At 39.2% G+C, this 18,457-nt stretch overlaps 1 protein-coding gene across 2 annotated transcripts in view; it reads right to left on the bottom strand.

Moving 5' to 3' along the window:
* Positions 1-5,096: 5,096 nt before the first annotated feature.
* LOC102025986 (glutathione S-transferase A-like) overlaps positions 5,097-18,457 on the bottom strand; it is a 157,516-nt gene continuing 144,155 nt past the window's right edge. The window contains exons 3-7 of one of the 2 annotated variants that reach the window (XM_005377650.1): positions 17,132-17,183; positions 12,998-13,130; positions 10,847-10,988; positions 7,925-8,056; positions 5,097-6,427 (exon numbers count right to left, since the gene is read on the bottom strand). In XM_005377650.1, coding sequence (XP_005377707.1) covers positions 6,305-6,427; positions 7,925-8,056; positions 10,847-10,988; positions 12,998-13,130; positions 17,132-17,183 — 582 coding nt within the window. In that variant the 3' untranslated portion in view covers positions 5,097-6,304. The remainder of the gene's footprint in view (positions 6,428-7,924; positions 8,057-10,846; positions 10,989-12,997; positions 13,131-17,131; positions 17,184-18,457) is intronic. The other variant, XM_005377651.2, reaches the window with a different exon arrangement.

Raw genomic sequence — 18,457 nt, 5'->3', positions numbered from 1 at the left:
CAACACTCCTCAGGCGGACCTTCCATACCCAGAATCATGTTGATTCAGTCCAGTGGGGTGTTATAAGCCCATTATTAGTTAAACCACCATAATATTCTCAATATATGCATAAAAGCCTTTGACAAGAGCCAGCATCCATTTATGATTAAAAAAAGAACCTGAAGAAAATAGGACTTTATCTCAATATGACAAAAGCTATTTATGACAAACTCACAGGTAACATCATATTAAATAGGAAAAACTGAAATCTTTCTGCCTAAAATCTGAAACAAGACAAGGATGTCCACTATCACTAGTGCTGCCCAATGTGCACTTGAAACATTAGCCAAGAAATCAAGTAAGAGAAAGAAATAAAAGGAACGCAGTAGGAGAGGAAAAAGTCAAATTATCCTCATTGTATGACATGATCTTTTTCATACATGCTCTAAAACATGCCACCAAGAGATGCCTAAAACTAATAAACTCTGCAGGGTAGCAAACAAAATACAAAATCAACATGCAAAAATAAATAGTGAGTTCAAGGCTGGCCTGGGCTACATAGTAAGACCCTATGTCAAAAGAAAAAGAAAAACAATCAAAAAAGGTAACAATGAATAGCATTCCTATAAACCAAAATGTACCTACTAGGAAAGAGATTAGGAAAACAACACTATGCTCAACAGCTGCAACAAATTAAATACTTAGAAATTAACCTGACAAAGAAAGTGAAAGACATCTATAACAATAATTAAATACCTGAAAAAAGAAGGTCAGAGAGGACATACCTGTTCTTGGATAGGCAGAATCACAGATAATTATACTGTGAAAAAGGCTTATTACCAAAATGAATATAGTGGTTTAATGCAATCTAAGTCAAAACACTAGCATTCTTCAAAGAACTAGAAAAAATAATCCTAAAATTTATTATGAAATCAGAAGAGATCTAGACTAGCAAAAGCAATCTAGGGCAACAAAAGCCAAGCAAGAGGCATCATAATCCCTATTTTAAGTTATGTTGCAAAGCTATGGTAACAAAAACAACGTGATAGTGACACAAAACAGACTTTCTTTGTCACAATAGGACAAAATAGAACAGAACAGAGGATGTAGCAAGAACCCCAGACACATTCATCTTTATGTTCTTTGGCAAAGGGGTAAAAAACTTATGTAGGAGGAAAGATAGTCTCTTTAAGAAATGGTGCTGGGAAAACTGGTTATGTGCATCCAAAAGACTGGATCTAGACCCATATCTCTCATCATGTACAAAAGGAAAAGAAAAGAAAGTATAACAAAATATAAATGTTTTGTTAAAATGAAAACACTTAATCTGCTGGAAGATAAAATATGGATGTCTTCAAGATATACGCATATGCAAAGATTTTTCTGGGCAGAACTCCAATTGCATAAGTTACTTATGTTTTCTACTGTATAAAAAAGAACATTTTATTTCTTATGCCTTGTATTACATAACAAATAATGCCAAGAATCAACAGATGGAATTGTATCATATTGAAAAATTTCTGCACAGCAAAGAAAAGAGGCAATAGAGTGAAGAGATAGCGTACAAAGTAGGCAAAACATTTTAGGAGCTAATCAGTAAGCAAAGGACTCGTGTCTAGAATACATAAAAGACCCAAAAACTAGATCCCTCCAATAAACAACTAATGAAAAAACTGGGCAATTGAATAGACACTTCTCAGAAGATGTATAAATGGCCAACAAATATATAGAAAAATGTTTAGTATCTATGGGCATTAAAGAAATGTATATTAGAACAACACTGAGATTCCACTTACTCCAAAACAAACAGTTAATAAGAATCAAGTAATAACAAATGCTGGCCACAGTGGGAGGATAAAGAAATACTTCCACATTGTTGGTGGAATGGAAACTAGTATAACCACTATGAAAAATCAGTATGGAGATTCTCCAAAAAGCTAAAAATAGAAATTCCATTCAATGCAGCAATTCTTCTAGGTATCTTACAAAAAATTAAAGACTTCAAATTACAGTGATATGGGTGTACTCATGTTAATAGCAGCACAACCATACTAGTTAAATCTTTGAAGTGGTTAGTATCTCTATAGACAGATGGCTCCAGAAAGTGTGGTATTTGTACACAATGAAATACTATTCTGCCATAAAGTAGGATAAATTTGAGTCATTTTTTAGGAAAATAGATGCACCTTGAGACTGTAATGTTATGTGAACTATATCAGACACACAAGTTTAAATTGTTGCCTGGTTTCTCTCACACAGGAAACCAAAAATATAAGTAATTTTAAAAGCAACAAAAGATATACAGTAGCACACAAGGACTTGGTTCTTTTGCAATTGGAAGTGGACCTAGAGATGAAGGCATGGAGAAGAAGGAGAGTGGATATAAAGTGAATTAAGCTTATGGATGTATACTAACTCTCCATGATGAATGTAATCATTAGGTTCTGCAAATGCTAGTGAAATTTTTAAAATTACCCCAATTCTGATCCATAGTCAGGTACATTATCCATTGTCTGAGTGGTAATTCTTTATTTAGACTCAAATATTTGCTTTTTAGGTTTTTTGTTTATTTGTAAGATATGTTCTAGGTCACACAATGACTGCTAGCGAGAACAGAAATCTCCATGGAGAGATGCAGCAGTAGAAGGGAACCATGGACATGAAGGACTGCACTAGCTGAGGCTGTTCTTCCTGGCATTCCAAGACTGAGGCTGCCTAAGGGTCATAGAAAATACTGTGGGTCAATTCCAAAGAACCAGGGGCTGGCCAAAAAGGCGGAACTTCTCATTTCCAACAAATTGAAGAGGTAGGATCTTGCAACAGACTCAAAACCCCAAAACCAGTTACACCTAAAAGATATCACAAGGAAGTGGAATTTCTTAAGGGTTTATATACCAGCAATAAAACAACTCATTATAGGCAATTTATAAGCATCAACTAGGGAATTAAGCTAGAAGTAAAGACAAGAAAAAAAAGAAAAGAAAAGAAAAAAAGAAAAGAAAAGAAAAGAAGACACTTAAGCAAGATGCAACCCTAGACATGCATTTCACCAAAGGTAAACCCAGGGGGCAATAAGGTGGAAAAATAGAAAATCCACTCACCTGGCCTCTCTGAAGTGGCAAAAACAAAGAAATGAATGAGGCTCTAGAAAAATTATACCTGAAAGAATTTCTCAGATAACTACAGAGATGGTGTCTATAATGGAAACCATGCATAGTGACTCTAAAGAAGATGCAGATAAGAAAGACAGGAGCTTAAGAAAATGAGGGAAACCATGAATGCCCAACACAGGAAAGAAATGGAATCCATAACACAGATTAAAGCAGATATTCCAGAGAATAAAAATTCCATTGTAAGTTTCCACAGCAGAATGTGCCAATGTGAAGACAGAATCTCACACATACATGACAGGCTTATAGTTAGCAATCACAAAAAGAAAGGTGTCTTAAGAATAGAAAGGGACAATGAGAAATCGATCCAGCAGTTGCTAGATGATGCAAAAAAGAATAGCATAAGATTGCTTGGAATTAATGAAAAACAGAAAATAGCATAAACATTATAAAAAACTGTTCACAGACATCATGGCAGAAACCTTCCCGGGCAAGGAGAAAGAATTTGACATACAGTAAGTGAGGCATATAGAACTCCAATTAGTCAGCATAAAAAAAAGCCTATAGGCAGGCATATGGTAGCCAAGATTCCAGAAATTCAACACAAGAATAGAATATTAAAGGTTGTTAGGGAAAAGAAACAAATCACATATAAAGCAAAATCTATCAGAATCACAGATGACTTTTCAACATAAAATATATGCTAGATATTAAAGTCTTTGCCAGAAGAGAACAGGGTGATTGCTTCTTTCCCATCTGTAAGTTGTCCTTTCACTCTTTTGGTTGTTTTATTTGCTGTATGGAAACTTTTTAATTTGATATAGTCCTGTTTTAAAATTTTTATTATTAGTTTCTGTGTTATTAAAGTCTTACTCAAGACTCACTCAAGAAGTCTTTGCCTGTGTCCAAGATATCAAGTCTTTCCACCAAGTTTTATTTTGGCAGTTTAAAAGATTTAAGTCTTTATATATAGGTCTATGATCAGAATAAGAGATACATATCTAATTTCAATCTACATGCACTATCCAGTTTCCCCAAGATCATTTATTGGAGACTCTTCTTTCTCTAACTTACATTTTTGGATCCTTATTAAGAATCACAAAGCTGCAATTACAAGGGTTTGTTTCTGTATCATTTCCTTTTGTTCCATTGGTCTGTGTGTCTATTTTTGTGTCAATGCCATTGATATTTGTCGTTTTCTTTTGCTTTTTGTGGGCATTGATGTTTTTGTGTCTGTGATTTTGTAGTATATATTGAAATTCAGTATTACAGTATCTCCAGTCCTGCTCTTTTTGCTTTGATTTTCTGGATCTTTTGTGTTTCTCTATGTATTGTTCGAATAAGTGGCAATTCTGGATCTTCTGTGTTTCTCTATGTATTGTTTGAATAAGGACTAGAAATGAATAAGTATTATAAATTAGTAAAGAGCTGAGGACTGAGGCAAATATTCCAATAGACAAAGGCCGGGAATTAAATTCCTGTTGGACTGACAATATGACAATTCACAATAAGAAAATGATTCCTTAATTTCATTAAAATCATGCATCAAGGTCATTTTTCTATATAAACCCAACAGTTTTACAGAATTACCCTCCCCTGCCAGATTCTGACAGTTGTTCCTGAATAATTCTGCTGCCATTAGGGCATACTGACATTAAAGAAACGTGGAAAACCCAATGGTATCACCACTTGGTAAGAAATCACAAATCATGTTTTACAAAGGGAAGACCAACTGCATATCATAAATATTATCCAGTTGCAAGATACCTTTTGGTTGCTGGGCATGAGGGAACACCTTTCTTGTAGAAGTTAGAGGTTTGAGAAAAAAACTGAATGCATTAGTCATGCCAATATATGGTCAGTTGAGAATTTTAAGCTTATGATCCTGACAAATTTCAATTTACAGCAATTTCTTCAACACTTCTGTAGACTTAGCTATTTTAGCATAAGCTTCTACCCTCTCTCTCTCTACACGAGGCACAGGCTCAGAATAGCTGACATGCTACATGTCTTTTTATTCCTTTATTATTAATTGTTCTCATATTATTGAATCTCATGCTCCAGTTTTCTAAAATCTTCATTGTTGCATCCCTATAATGAGGGATGTAAGCACAGCCAAATACCCAAATACAGCACAATGAGCAACACTTAAAGTACCGCCTACACCCCGAGAAAAAGCTTGAGCCTGCTTGCAAAGCAGTCTTTTTCTTGTGCAAGGTACATTTTCTAGCGTATTTTTCCAGTGACCTCAATGAAAGGATGTGACTCAATGCAGAAGAGCGAGGCATCAGTAATGAGCTTATTAAAGGTTGTCTCCCTTTTGATTCCACAGCTCAAAAAACTTCCTCATGGATTTCTGGGCTACTTACTTCTTTTCACTGAGGCTGGCAGGGTCCAGTTAGTGTGAAAACTGTTCCTCTGTAGCCTGGTTGTATTTATTTCCTTACAGTAATACCTCAGCTCACAAACACTTCTGTTCAAAAACAAGCTGCTTTGGAAACAGAAGTGTTTGACAAAATTTTGCTTCCTTTCATGAACTCCACATTAGGTGATGAACATGACCACAGCCATCCTCCCCATGAGCACCAATACAGCCATCTTCTCCAGAATTGTGGAATGAATTACAGTCATGAACCCAAAAGTACCACTATATTTATCTATTTATATGTTATTAGTACATGTGTGTAGTACTTAATGTTTATATTCTTTGTGGGAAATTGTTACATGTACATACTACATCCTGATTCCTTCTTTCATTCCCTATAGGTTAGAAACTTCCTGTGAGGCTTTCATAACATGGATGCAGGTCTATAGCAGATCATTTGCAGGTCATAGCAAATTTTCATGCTGGAAAATTTTGTTATGTTACTGTGTAGGAGAACAGGCATTTTCTGCACATATGTGACATTTTAAAATGTAATTTTGTAAACTCTCTTTGATAGCTGTATGGTATGCTATAATTCTTGGAAACTGAATCAAACTAATGAACTACTTTTTAATTAAAATTTACTTCCAATAAGAGGACATTAGAAATCCAGTTACATATCAGAATCCAATAATGAAAAGAAGTGTTAAGTCTTCTCAGAGGACCTTTGCTAACTCACAGTTATTAACTTATTAACTCAAAGTTGCAGAGATCAATATTTACACAAAGAATGTTATTATTGTAAAATCTGGAAGTTTGATATGCATGGGCTTGGTCAATATGACCTGTATTAAGGCTTTACAAGCTTTCTTGCTTCTTCCATCATTTTAGCAGTAGTAGGAGGCTTTCTCTGGCCCCCAGGCTGTAGAAACTTCTTCACATTGGGCAGGTTACTGATTCTGGTTTTCAGGGCCTGCAACACACAAATCACAGTCTCGGTGGTGGATCTTAAAGTCCAAAGTTACTATTAAAAAAACCCTGGGATACAGTGGAGTAGTACTAAGCTATAAAGAAGAATAAACTTGAGACTTTTAAAGGTAAGTGGATGCAAATACCATACTCATAAGTGAAATAAATCAGATTCACATGTATAAACATTGTATTGTCCCTCTAGTGCAAGAAACTGAAAAACTAAGATGTAAATGGTACAATAGATATTGTGAAAAGGAAAGAAATTGCTCAAAAGGGATTAACAACTGGGATGGAGGAAAGGAGAAAAGAAGAGAAAATATATATACACACGCGAGATAGCTAAGATAATGGTACTGCTAATTTCTATTAGTTCATTGAAAGGAACAGTTAGTGTTTATATTGTTTGATCAATTTTGCATGCCTGTATCTGGTAGTCTGAGCAACTAGTTGGAAGAAAACATGCAATATAATAACCATTGTTAATTTCTGATCATCTTGTTTTGAAATTTTGTATAGCTTTAATTTTTAAATCCCCTTTAAAATAAAAAAAAAAATCCTGGGAACCCCTACATAACCCCTACAAAGATCCATCAGCACTAGTGGAGAGCTGGAAGTACACACCTCATCAAAAGAATACAGGAGATAGAAGCTTACTTTGTAATGCATGATAAGTTACATGCTTTACTGCTGGAGGAAGACATGGAGACATAGATACACAGTAGGTCTGTAGTGTGTTGGTTTTTTTTATCTGGGTGGTAATTGTGCATTCGTTCAATATTGTATTTATTTCAACTTTGATTAATGTATAAATTTATATACTAATGTTTATGAAAATGAGTGAGTACTTCTTAAAGTATTTTGACACTATGTGATATTACAGGGAATACAAATAGCACTTCCTTAAAAAATTCTTTAAATTTACATTTAGTCATAATATTCCCTGTCCTCTTAGACATAAATGCTTTTGCTTTTTATCCTTACAACTTAATGGGAACAATGTGTTTGTTAGACATAAACAAAGAAATGTAGAGGTGGAAAATCTCAAGTTGAAAATGAAGATAGGAAATATTGACCAGGGGCTCGGCACAACCAACATTCACATTAATGGTACTGGTGGGGCTTGGCTGTTAGTGGGGTGCTGTGTGGGTTGGGAAGTTATGGACCTATGGAAGGAGAAATGCAATTCCTGATAGTGGGAGCCAGAGCTGAAGAAAGGACATCAGAAAACAGGGGAGCAGTGGACCAGGGAGATATGGGGCTCTGAGCCCTTCTCCTTTTAGAGGTCAAATATTTCTCAAGTAGCATACATCGCACATTTCCTTGCACAAATAGATTAGTTTTGTGCCTCGCATGCAAGGCCTAGAAGCCCATGGTGGAGGCATGTGGTAGGAAGAGGAAGGCCTGGAGAAGGCTGGAGGTGAGAATCTCACCGTGGAGCCGAAAGAGTTTCACTATGGGAGATGTGGGGCTGCGTGTGTGCGGGCACTGGACTACTCACCTGCAGCAGGGGGAAGCTGGCCAGAAGACTGGCGTCAAACTCTTCAACAGTGTACAGAAGCTCAGTCAGGAGAATGTCAGCCTTGCTCAGCTTGTTGCCCACAAGGTAGTCCTGTCCGTGGCTCTTTAATACCTGGAGATTTTGCGAAGTCAAACCATAAATATGTGCACAGAGTGGGTGTTAGCTTCTCCCGGAGCCTCTCAGCCTGACTCTCCTCTTTTTCTGCCCCGCTTGGTTTGTTGGAATGCCAGAGCTTTTACCAGGACCCTGGACCATGGAGGAGGGTGAAAAGCAGGCCCTGATCACGCCTGCATTACAACCCAGGTTCCACTTTCATCCTCACATCCACACCCCAGTAGTGCTTACACCTGCGCCACACCTGCCCTGCATCCTCCACACATACCGAGGGCTCAGCTTTGCTGCATCACGTTTCCACTTGCCCACAACCAGGTTGCCCACAACCTGAAATTTCAGGGCTCGCTTCTCCCTTCCTCTGTCTCCCCTCTCCCATGAACCCTGGCTCCAGTGTTATAGTGGCACCCTTCACGAATGCAATCACCTCAGTGCCATCCTTTCTCCCCTTCCCTGCTCTCCTCATTTCCTGGCGCTCTCTCTGGGACCTGACTTGAACCCCAGTGAACTCGAACTCATGATCTCCTCTGCTCTCTCTCCTTCTTTACATTGGAGTATAGTCTCCGTGAGGAGTTCTCTGGGGATAAACAGAACTGATGTCTGCAACTTACTTTGCAATGCATGAAAAGTTACATGCATTACTGCTGGAGGAAGACATGGAGTCAGAGATGTACAGTAGGTCTGTAGGGTGTTGCTTTTGTTACCTGGGTGATAACTATGCATTCATTCAATACTGTATTTATTTCAACTTTTATTAATGTATCAATTTATATACTAATGTTTATGAAAATGAGTGATTACTTCTTAAAGTATTTTAACACTATGTGATATTATAGGGAATACAAAGGAAAACACATGATAGCACCATGTAAATAGGAACTTCTCCTAAATGTTTAATATATTTTCAAACAGTTACTTCATACAAAATAGAATACCACAGCAAATGTCTTAGTATAATATACATTGTTAATTTTCATGGAGTGCTTTGATTTCATAGTACCTGACTTCAAGTACAGCTTGAAAATCTGTCATCATGTGATGTATGCAAAACGAACTGCACTACATGGTGTGCAGAGGTGTATTTGAAGATTTCATTGCCCCTAAGATGATCATTCCTTTCATTGCACAAAGCCAGTAATGAATCAACTTATTGAATAAAGGAAAGAATAATGCAATGCTTTATGGTTTTTTAAAAATTTTTTATTTTTTAAAATTTTTTCTGGTACCAGGAATTGAACTCATGACCTTGCGCTTGCCAGGCAGGCGTTTTGCCACTGAGCTAAATCCCCAGCTCCTGCAATGCTTTATGAGATGAGGGTTGACAGGTTAGTTCTGTAATATATTTGTATAGTTTCTGTGTCTCTTATTCTAGGGAGCCCTTCCTGGTCCTCACCACAGCCCAGGATGTTTATATTTGTAATCCCATGGAAAAGTTAGTGCAATTCTAGCGAGTTACTTCCAATCTACCACTTTCAGTGCAACCCATGGCAAGAGAAAAGACACTGAGACATATTTGCAGTTCGGGAGCAAGGGGTCCTAAGTCCAGCTATGATGCTGGCTAATAAAACAAAGTCCTCAGCCCAGGGCTGAATCTGGGTTTTATTCATTTGTGAAGAGGGAGTAGCTTGAGGATGAGTGACTGTGACAGTCACGGGAACATGTGAGTACTGTGACCTGGACTACATAGGAGGCCTCAAATCACATCTGTGAAATGCAGAGAGAAGGATATGCAGGAAGAGTAATCTGCATAACACAACTGAGGCAGTATCTAATGCTTTGGGCTTGGTGCTTCAGCTCTCATGTGCAATCTTTTAAGCCCTGGGAAGTCAGTCTCTTATCTTGAGGCTGGATCCCAGCCGACAAAATGGAGCACTGGCACTTCACTCCGCCTCATCCCAGTTCACACGTGGGAACAGTGGGGTCTGGGGACAAACTGCCCGTCATCTTTGCTTCAAAGACCACACATCAGCACTGCAGATGCACTGATGTGAATTGCTGAAGGCCAATTGATGGGACAAGGAGAAGCCCTTGCCAGGTCTGTGCATGTCAATACATGGAAATGGGGCCAGGTTCAGCAAAAATGCAGACAATTGCTCCTCCTTCAAGGACAGTGGCCCAGGTGGTTCTCCACATCTTATGATCTTTTTTGAATCTTTATTTCTATTTAGCTTAAATTTACACGGTGTTCCTCCTGAAAATTCTTGCTTCACCTTCACAAGGAAGCTTAACTAAGGTAGGGTTTACATCTGCAACAATGGACCTTTATTTCCCTAGTTTGCATGCCTTTCATCTCAAGTCTTAGGAGCCAAGTCCCTCAATTCTGTAGATTATTTTTATAATCCCTTAATGTCTCCTCCTTTCCATCCCCCTACCAATACACTTTTAAAGACATGTGTCTGCCTGACATGGGGCAGAACACTTGGTGCTGTGCTGTCCTTGCCAGGTTGCTCTGGAATGGAAGTCCAGGGCACTCTGCAGGGTCCACACAACCTTGAGTGTGGCTCAGAGTCTTTCACTCTCCCAGTTCTCTTATGCCCATGAAATTCTATTGAGTGCTGAATTCTAAATTGCGTGTAACACACTGAACTTTGACTCAGAAATTCACCTTTGGTTATAACCCTACAGTGCCTCTTTCCCGACCACACTTCTATAATTCCTGGACTTTCAGGGCCCTGCTCTGATTTTCCAAGAGCTCACTGGATATAAAGGTCAAGGCCCTAGGAGTGCCCAGTGCTGTGTCCTCCTGACCTCTGAACTGAGTGCCCCAAACCGCTAAGCAGCCTCACTTACTTTTTCGAAGGCAGGTAAGTAACGATTCTTTGTTCTGTCCTTGATCAAGGCTATCTTAGCATCTATCTGATCTGGAGGAGTTACTGTCAGTTGTATGAACATTTCATATAAATCTGCCATTCCTTCTGTATACATATCAATCCTGAAAGACAACACATCAAAAGTCAAATTTTCCTACCTTAGCCTTTACTGTTTAAAACTTAATAGGAGCATTAGGTGGTTAGAAAGTAGTTCACCTGCATTTGGTAGTTTTTATATATTATTGTTTATCGTGCTATGAGTTTTATGTTTGTGTTACCATCTCTTAGAACAGTCTATGAGGTAGGTATATCTACTATTTTTGCTATATCTGTGACTAAATACAAGTATAAAGAATATCAGTAGAGGGTCTAGAGTTATAATCAGGGGAGACCTTGTTGGAATCAGCACATATAACCACTGACTCTGCAAATTGGATTTGCAGCCTCTGTGTGGTCTATGAGTGCAAAACCTCGCATGCATCTCACGTACCTTGAACATAGCCTTTCAGGCACATCTCTGCTATCTCACATCTTTCTTGCACAGTGCAGGCTCATTGCTATGTCCAGGGTTACAAGGTCTCCCAATTATTTCCCATGAAACACGCTTCCACAACCATCTCCACTTGCTGTTTTCCAACTCTAGCCTTGTTTCCATCGCACAAGACTCTGCTTAGTGTAGCCCATTGGTCGCGAACCTGCAGAATGCATGCTGCAGCAGGCTGTGTGTTATCACTGAAAGCTCTAAGAATTTCAGTATCACTGATCTAGCCCCTTCCTTGGTGCGTTTTTAAAATGTAGTTAAACTAATGCATGTCATGGAAGCCATTTATTTCCAATTTTCTAAGCTAAACTTTCAATCATTTTTTGAAATTTATTTGGCAGCTTTTTTGACATATATTCACATACCTAAGCTGTCCATGCTTCAGATTGTTAATATTCAGAATTCTTAATATATTTGTAGAAGTTTGCAAGTATTAGCATTCACTATTCAGAATATTGTGTTACTCCACCCCCAAAAATGTTCTGTGCCTTTGGCAGTCACTGCCCCTCTCCCTGTAATTCCACTGAAACCCCTAATGTGCCTTCTCTCTCTATGGATTTTAATGGCATGAACATTTGATGCAAAGTCGTGGAACAAATGCCTTCTTTGAGTTTCATTTCCTTACCATATATAATACAATGTCTTCAATATGTGTCCTTATTTACCATGCATCATCACTTCTTCCCTTTGCATGACCATTCTATGCCTCTAGCGCATTTTGTTCCTCTTTTCATCCTTTATTTACTGTTCCTGTGTTATGGATCTTTGGGATGCTTCCACTTTGGAAAATTACAAATAAAATTTCTAAGAATACTTTTAAACAAGTATAAAAGTTTATGCATTGGATAAGGGTATATACTACTGCAGAGAATTGCTGAATAATTCTGTGCTTCACTTTTTGATGAATTGACAACAGCTCTGTACAGGGTTTTATTTTCAATGAAACAGCTCCGTCATGACAGGAAGGGTACCCCAAACACCCTATACTGGCTTTCTTGAGGTTCAACCAGGCTTTGTACGTCCATATGAAACTTTAAGGTGGCCCTTGTGTGATGGGCACCAGCTGACACTGACACTCATCAAGTTGACCTGTCCATAGAGTTAGCTGGTAAGTTAGGTCCAGGTGATAATTATAACTTTTGGATCTTGAGAATCAGTTCCTTTAGATCTTCAGATCCCAAGACTCCCCTTCCTCACCCTCAAACACTGTGTTATTTGTCCCAAGCTCTTCTATGAAGTCCAGTTTCCAATGCCCTGCGGATCTGAGATCATGATTCCCTCATCCCCTTGATTTCATGCTTCACCTACTAATATTGAATCTTTCAGTGCTTGAAAAAGCTAACACTTTGCTGTGTCTGAAGACAGTGTGTTCTGATATAATCACAGTCATCCTAATCTATGCGTTTACTTTTCTGTTATCTTACTGGACATAGTGATCTCACCTTGTATTCTTCCTAATCATCTCATGATATATATCCAGGCCCACTTTATTGCTAATCATGATCCTCCTGCTGTGGTCCTCCTCACTGAGGGTGTAACCTGAATCCTCCCTGTGTCATTTTCCTATGTAAGAACAGGAAATATACTTACAGGAGTCTCTCCTTCACGTCTTTGCCGTAGAGGTTGTATTTGGTGGCAATGTAGTTGAGAATGGCTCTGGACTGCACCAGCTTCATCCCATCCATCTCCACCATGGGTACTTGCTGGAACAGCAAGAGCCCATCTGTTGGAAATAAGAAAAGAAAGAAAGAAATACTATGGATACGACTATTTCACAATGAACAAAATGGTCTTGGATATGATTTGAGAAAGGATGAAACATATTCCCTGATCACCTTCAAGTAAAACAGAATTTTGCTCTTAATTGCTGGTAGTTCTTCATTTCCTTATCTTACTTTGCTTTTCAGCGCATACATTTTTTCCCCTTTGTTGGTTTTATGAGACAAGTTCTTACTGTGCAGTTCAGGCTGGTCTTAACTCACTATGTAATTCAGGCCTGCCTCAAACTCATGGTGCTCTGCCTGCCTCAAATTCATGGTGCTCTTCCTGCCTCAGCCTCCTGAGTGCTGTGACTACAGACATGCACCACCATACCCAGCTTGGCCTATTCGTTTGTCTTTTAGTTCCCATCCATGTAATACAACATATCTTGCATCTTTTCATGTATTATTTATCTTCATGATTATTTTAGGAATGCATGGAGAGAGGAAACAAGTTCGACACCCAGATGCCATTTTAAGTGGTAAATTCCCAAAGTAAGTTTCATGATGATGAGGACATTTACAGTGGGTTCTGTGGGAGGTGTCTATTTAGAGACCTCACCCTGTATTATGTCAAGCCTGCAGTGGTGCTGGGATATTTACATTTCACATGCAATAAATGAAACAAGACAATGGCCCCAATTATGTTGCCTTCTGTCGTCTAATGCATGGTCCCGTGTGTGCCTCAGTAGGAGGACAGGGCGTGACGCTGAATGGAGCGCAGCACCATCACAGGAGAGAAAGAAAGGAGAGCATCCAGAGGCCCCTGCAGATAATTCTGTGGATACTCAGACAGGTCCAGTCTTTTTGATAGCAGAGTTTGCAGATCTCCTTCAGGATCTTTATCCACTGCAATTTACCACTTTTTAACTCTGTACCATCTCTTCTGCAATCCTCCCAACATGTTGACATTGCATGACACTGATTTCATTGGTTGAAGGAATGCCTATGATATTAGCAGGGCAAGATCCTGGGTGTGTCAAGGTGGATCATGGTTGTGTGTTCTTAGGTACTCTATGTGGCCTTTGGGCATTCATTTCTCATACTGTTAACCTTCTCTCCTTCCTTCCTTCCGTGAACTAAAGTGCTTTCACTCTTGCACACACATCTGCCATGATATGCCTGGCCTGGAGTCATTCAGTCTGGGACAGAGTCCTGATTCCATGGGCCAAACTAAACCTTTCTTCCTTTACACTGAGAGTGTCAGGTAGTGTGTCTCAGCCATGGGAAAGCTAATACAGAACACTGATGCCAGAGAAGTGAGGAGGCGGCCGAATCTGTAACACATGATTTAGAAGCTTCACAACAAGCTTTTGGAGGGTGTGTAAAAAGATTTGAAATGTTGGCTAAAGAAAAATTAGAATACAATAAACAGATCTTGATGAATGATTCTGGTTAGAGCTAGAAGACCAGAATGTAGGTAGTAAAGGTCAGGTTCAGCAGATTCCCTGTGGGAATAGGTGTTCCATTGGTATTTGAACTAAAAGCCATGTGTATTACAGTCTGGCAAAACAGATATTGTTTATATTTTTCCCATTCCGTGAGAATTTGCAGGAGATTGATGTGAAGGGCTGCAGACTAAGGAATCTAGAGGCAGGAATTTCAAAATAGTTCAACATTTCGTTGGTACCCTGAGTCCTGATGGCTGATTGTAGACTGATTTCTAGTGAGAGCTGGAGGCAAAAGACAAGCTGAAATATTTGAAATTCTAAATTTTCAAACATTTTATTAGTACATGGGTACCTTAGTTATTTTTCTCAACACTTAGACACAATACCTGACATCCATAAGATAAAAAAGAAAGGCTTTTTGTAGTTCACAGTTTGTGGAAGTTTCAGTTCATTGTCAGCTGGCTTCAAGGCAGGACAATATAGTATAGGGGAATGGGGTAAGCAAGAGACAGCGAGCCTTCCTTCTGCTTTCCTTTTATTCCATACGGGCCACCAGGCTATTAGCTGCATGCCCATTATACCCACCCAGAATTATGCAATCAGTGGACTAATACATTTTCCACACACTGTTAATCCATACTCACACCCTAGACACAACCACCTCCAAAGAGCCTGACCTATGAGCACATGAGGCTTTCAGGGGGAATCTAGACAGAATGCATAAAAATGTGTATAGTTCATAATGCTCACATTCCTTCTAGGAAGTTGGTACACGTGCATAACACATCTGAATTGTTGTTTTCTTTTCTTTTTGTTGGAACAGGGTCTCAACATGCAGTTCAGACTGGCCTTCAATTCCCTATGTAGCCCAAGCTGTCCTCAAATTCACAGTTATCCTCATAGCTCAGCCTCCCAAGTGCTAGGATTACAGGTATGCACTGCCAGTCCTGGTTTAATTCTGATTTTCCTCCCTTTTCCCTTCCCTCATTATCCCATAGACCTATCTCTGGATCACCTTCCTTCTTTTCTTTTTTGTTGTCCTTTACTTTGTTTGGGGGATATTGTTGGTTTTTTTTTTGTTTGTTTGTTTACATTTCTTATGTAGAGTTCCCACATGTATATAGCTCAGTCCAATTCCTTTAAAAATGTAAATTTTGGCTGGGTAAGAACCCCATAAAAATATAGTGTGAAAAGAGGTGTGGTTATGGAAGAGACTAGCCTCACAGAAAGGAATGAAGGAATTGAAATGGAGATAAGAAGAAAGATGACTTGAGAGAACCTCAGAAATGAGGACGAGTCTACCTATCACAGGCTCAAGTACAAATCTGTAAATCTTTCATTGGAGTAGTGAGTCCCTGGGATTCCCTCTTCAGAAGGATATAGTAAAATATTAGAACCCTGGCAATCATTTTGCTGTGCTCAGCCAGTATGGAATTCAGGGGCTATTGCAACAATGGTCCACAGGATGCAGCTACTGCTGTAGTTCACAATCAACCATGGCATCATCCACCTGATGTTGTTTTTACCAGCATGCAGAATGCGTGAGTTGAAAGGGCAGGAAGGCTTCCACCCATACTTAAAAGGAAGGCCTAGGAAGCCAGGAAAGTCATTCCTGAGAAGGCAGTGTGGTACACTGTGGGAAGGAAGCCAAATGAGTGGTGGGGATCCCAGAAAGTAAGAGGTGCCAAGAACATGGAACAACAGCTGAGGAAAAGTTGAGGCTATGTGTAGAACCAAGCCAAAAGAGTGGTCATACGTGCTGCAACCGGCAAGACAAAGGGATGCAGCTGTCCAAGTCCTTTGGAACGCACATCTTGTTATTATGCACCCCAGATGCCAGATATAGGACTATGGACTTAATGTTTAATTTGGTAGGTTTCAACCTTTGATCTGATTTTTCTCTTCCTGTTCCTCCTTTTTAGAATGGGATTATTTACCCTGTATCAATTTACTTTGGAATTATGTAGCCTGTGTTTTATTTGTACAGCTCAGAGTTTGCCATGAGTCTCAGAAAACACTGGCTTGGACTTTTGAAAATGCTGAACTTTGGAGACTTTGAGAAGGGATATTGTCCTTCTAGTTGTAGGTGTGACAGTTGTATTCTGTTAGATGAAATTATGAACTTGCTATTATCTTCATTTGGAAATTAAAATGTGGGTACAAAGTTCTGAAAGGGGAATTGTATCCATTAATCCTCATGTGCCTACTTCACTGAAATGAGAAATTCCTAGAAGTTAACAGAACATGCTCCTGGGTATGTATGGGCAGAGGATGGAGGCCTCCCTGGTGTTATGTATTGCACGTCCACCGTCCATCTCTGGCACTGTTCCCTTGCTCTACTTCCTGTCTGGAACTAAGAATCTTTGCTCTGCCACACTTTTTACCTTGATGTATCTGCCTCGGAGCAAGCCAACCATGGCCTGAATCCTCAGAACTATAAGTCAAATTAAATCTCTCCTCCTTTGAGTTGTGAGTGGTGAAAATCATGTCTCAGTGACTGGAAAGCTGGGTAAGAAATATTAGAATGTTGTACTTGAAATCCTTATCAGCAACATTCAAATTCGTGATATTACCATTTTTTAACTTTTCAAAATCTTCTGGAGTTTCTATGAACTTCTCTTCAAACTGGAAGTAGAAAAAGTAAATAAAATGTTATTAGTTCATTCCATAATGTTGTAGTCTCTTAAACTTGAGTTGCCCCTGAAATGTAGTTAGTAGGAAGAGGTGAAAATTTCTGAGTTTGACACTGAACGCAAATGTATCCGTTTATAGCCACCTGAACATTTATGTTAGATACATCCAGACAATGGCATAGATCATCATACACAGCTGTTTCTTTGTATAGTTCATCTCTCTCCTGACACCAGCAACATCCTCAGTTAGGTCTCAATTTGGGAAGGATGTCGCTTGATGGCAGAGTCTAGATTTCTTCTAGTCATGAGGTTTTTGTCTCTCAGTAGAACTCTGTGATGTCCAGTGCTATGAGAACAGAACCTTTGTGTCCCCATCATGGTGTATATCTTGGACCAATGACTGAGAGATGATTGACTGATACTAGGATAATACTTGTTCTTATGTGTGTTTTTGCTTCTACTAGAAATTTACATTATGAAACAGTAAAAAATATAAGAAACTAAGTGTAGTTAAACTTAAATACCACAAAATAGGAGGGAGGGAGGAACCCTTGGTGGAACTGACATCACCCTCTTCCTTCTCATAGTTTAAAAGAGAAGTTTTTCATCATGAAACCATTATGAAATTGGAAAACAGGTTTCTAAACTGTTTGGTAGGAGAGAGTGTATTGACTTCCCTGGTCCAAAACAGGGTATTCAGGTAGTGAAGAGCGTGTGCCACCAGTCTGCACAGCACTAGGGATCATGTTTGGTTACCACAGGAGGATGATCAAGGTAGGATGGGGTAAGGATGGAGAGGTGGAAGGGTTCCGTCTTTGGGCCATGAGAACTCAGAAGATTTGAGCAAGGGTGGCCAGACAGCCCTTTGCCACCACTCTGCTCTCACATGGTGGGATGGAGAAGAGGAAGCCTTCCCTCCCTAGGACATTGCCCCTAGATCTCCCTCCTCCCAGAGGCATGAAATATATCTCAGAACTACCAATCTTGTGTCTGGATATGGTGAAACCTGATCACTTCTTTATAGAAAGAAAACGTGGAATAGCACTAGTGCAGCATTCGGATTTTTTGCACTAGTTTATTTACAAATTAAGGAAGGATGAGGCTTCATACATTTATCACGGATTGAGTGTTCCCCTGAAGTAAGCACATTGCTATTGGTGTTGAGGGGACACATGAGAAGTCCCTTTCACAGGGTATGACTTCAGCTTTTAACCTTCCGTTTCCTTTGGTGCCTGAGGGACAACACCTACCGCAGTATCCATGACC

Source organism: Chinchilla lanigera, unplaced genomic scaffold (genome assembly GCF_000276665.1).
Source record: "Chinchilla lanigera isolate Chin_1 unplaced genomic scaffold, ChiLan1.0 scaffold00010, whole genome shotgun sequence".
Lineage (NCBI taxonomy): Eukaryota > Metazoa > Chordata > Mammalia > Rodentia > Chinchillidae > Chinchilla > Chinchilla lanigera.
Note: the sequence above shows the minus strand (reverse complement) of the source record. Positions and strands in the feature narration are given on the sequence as shown.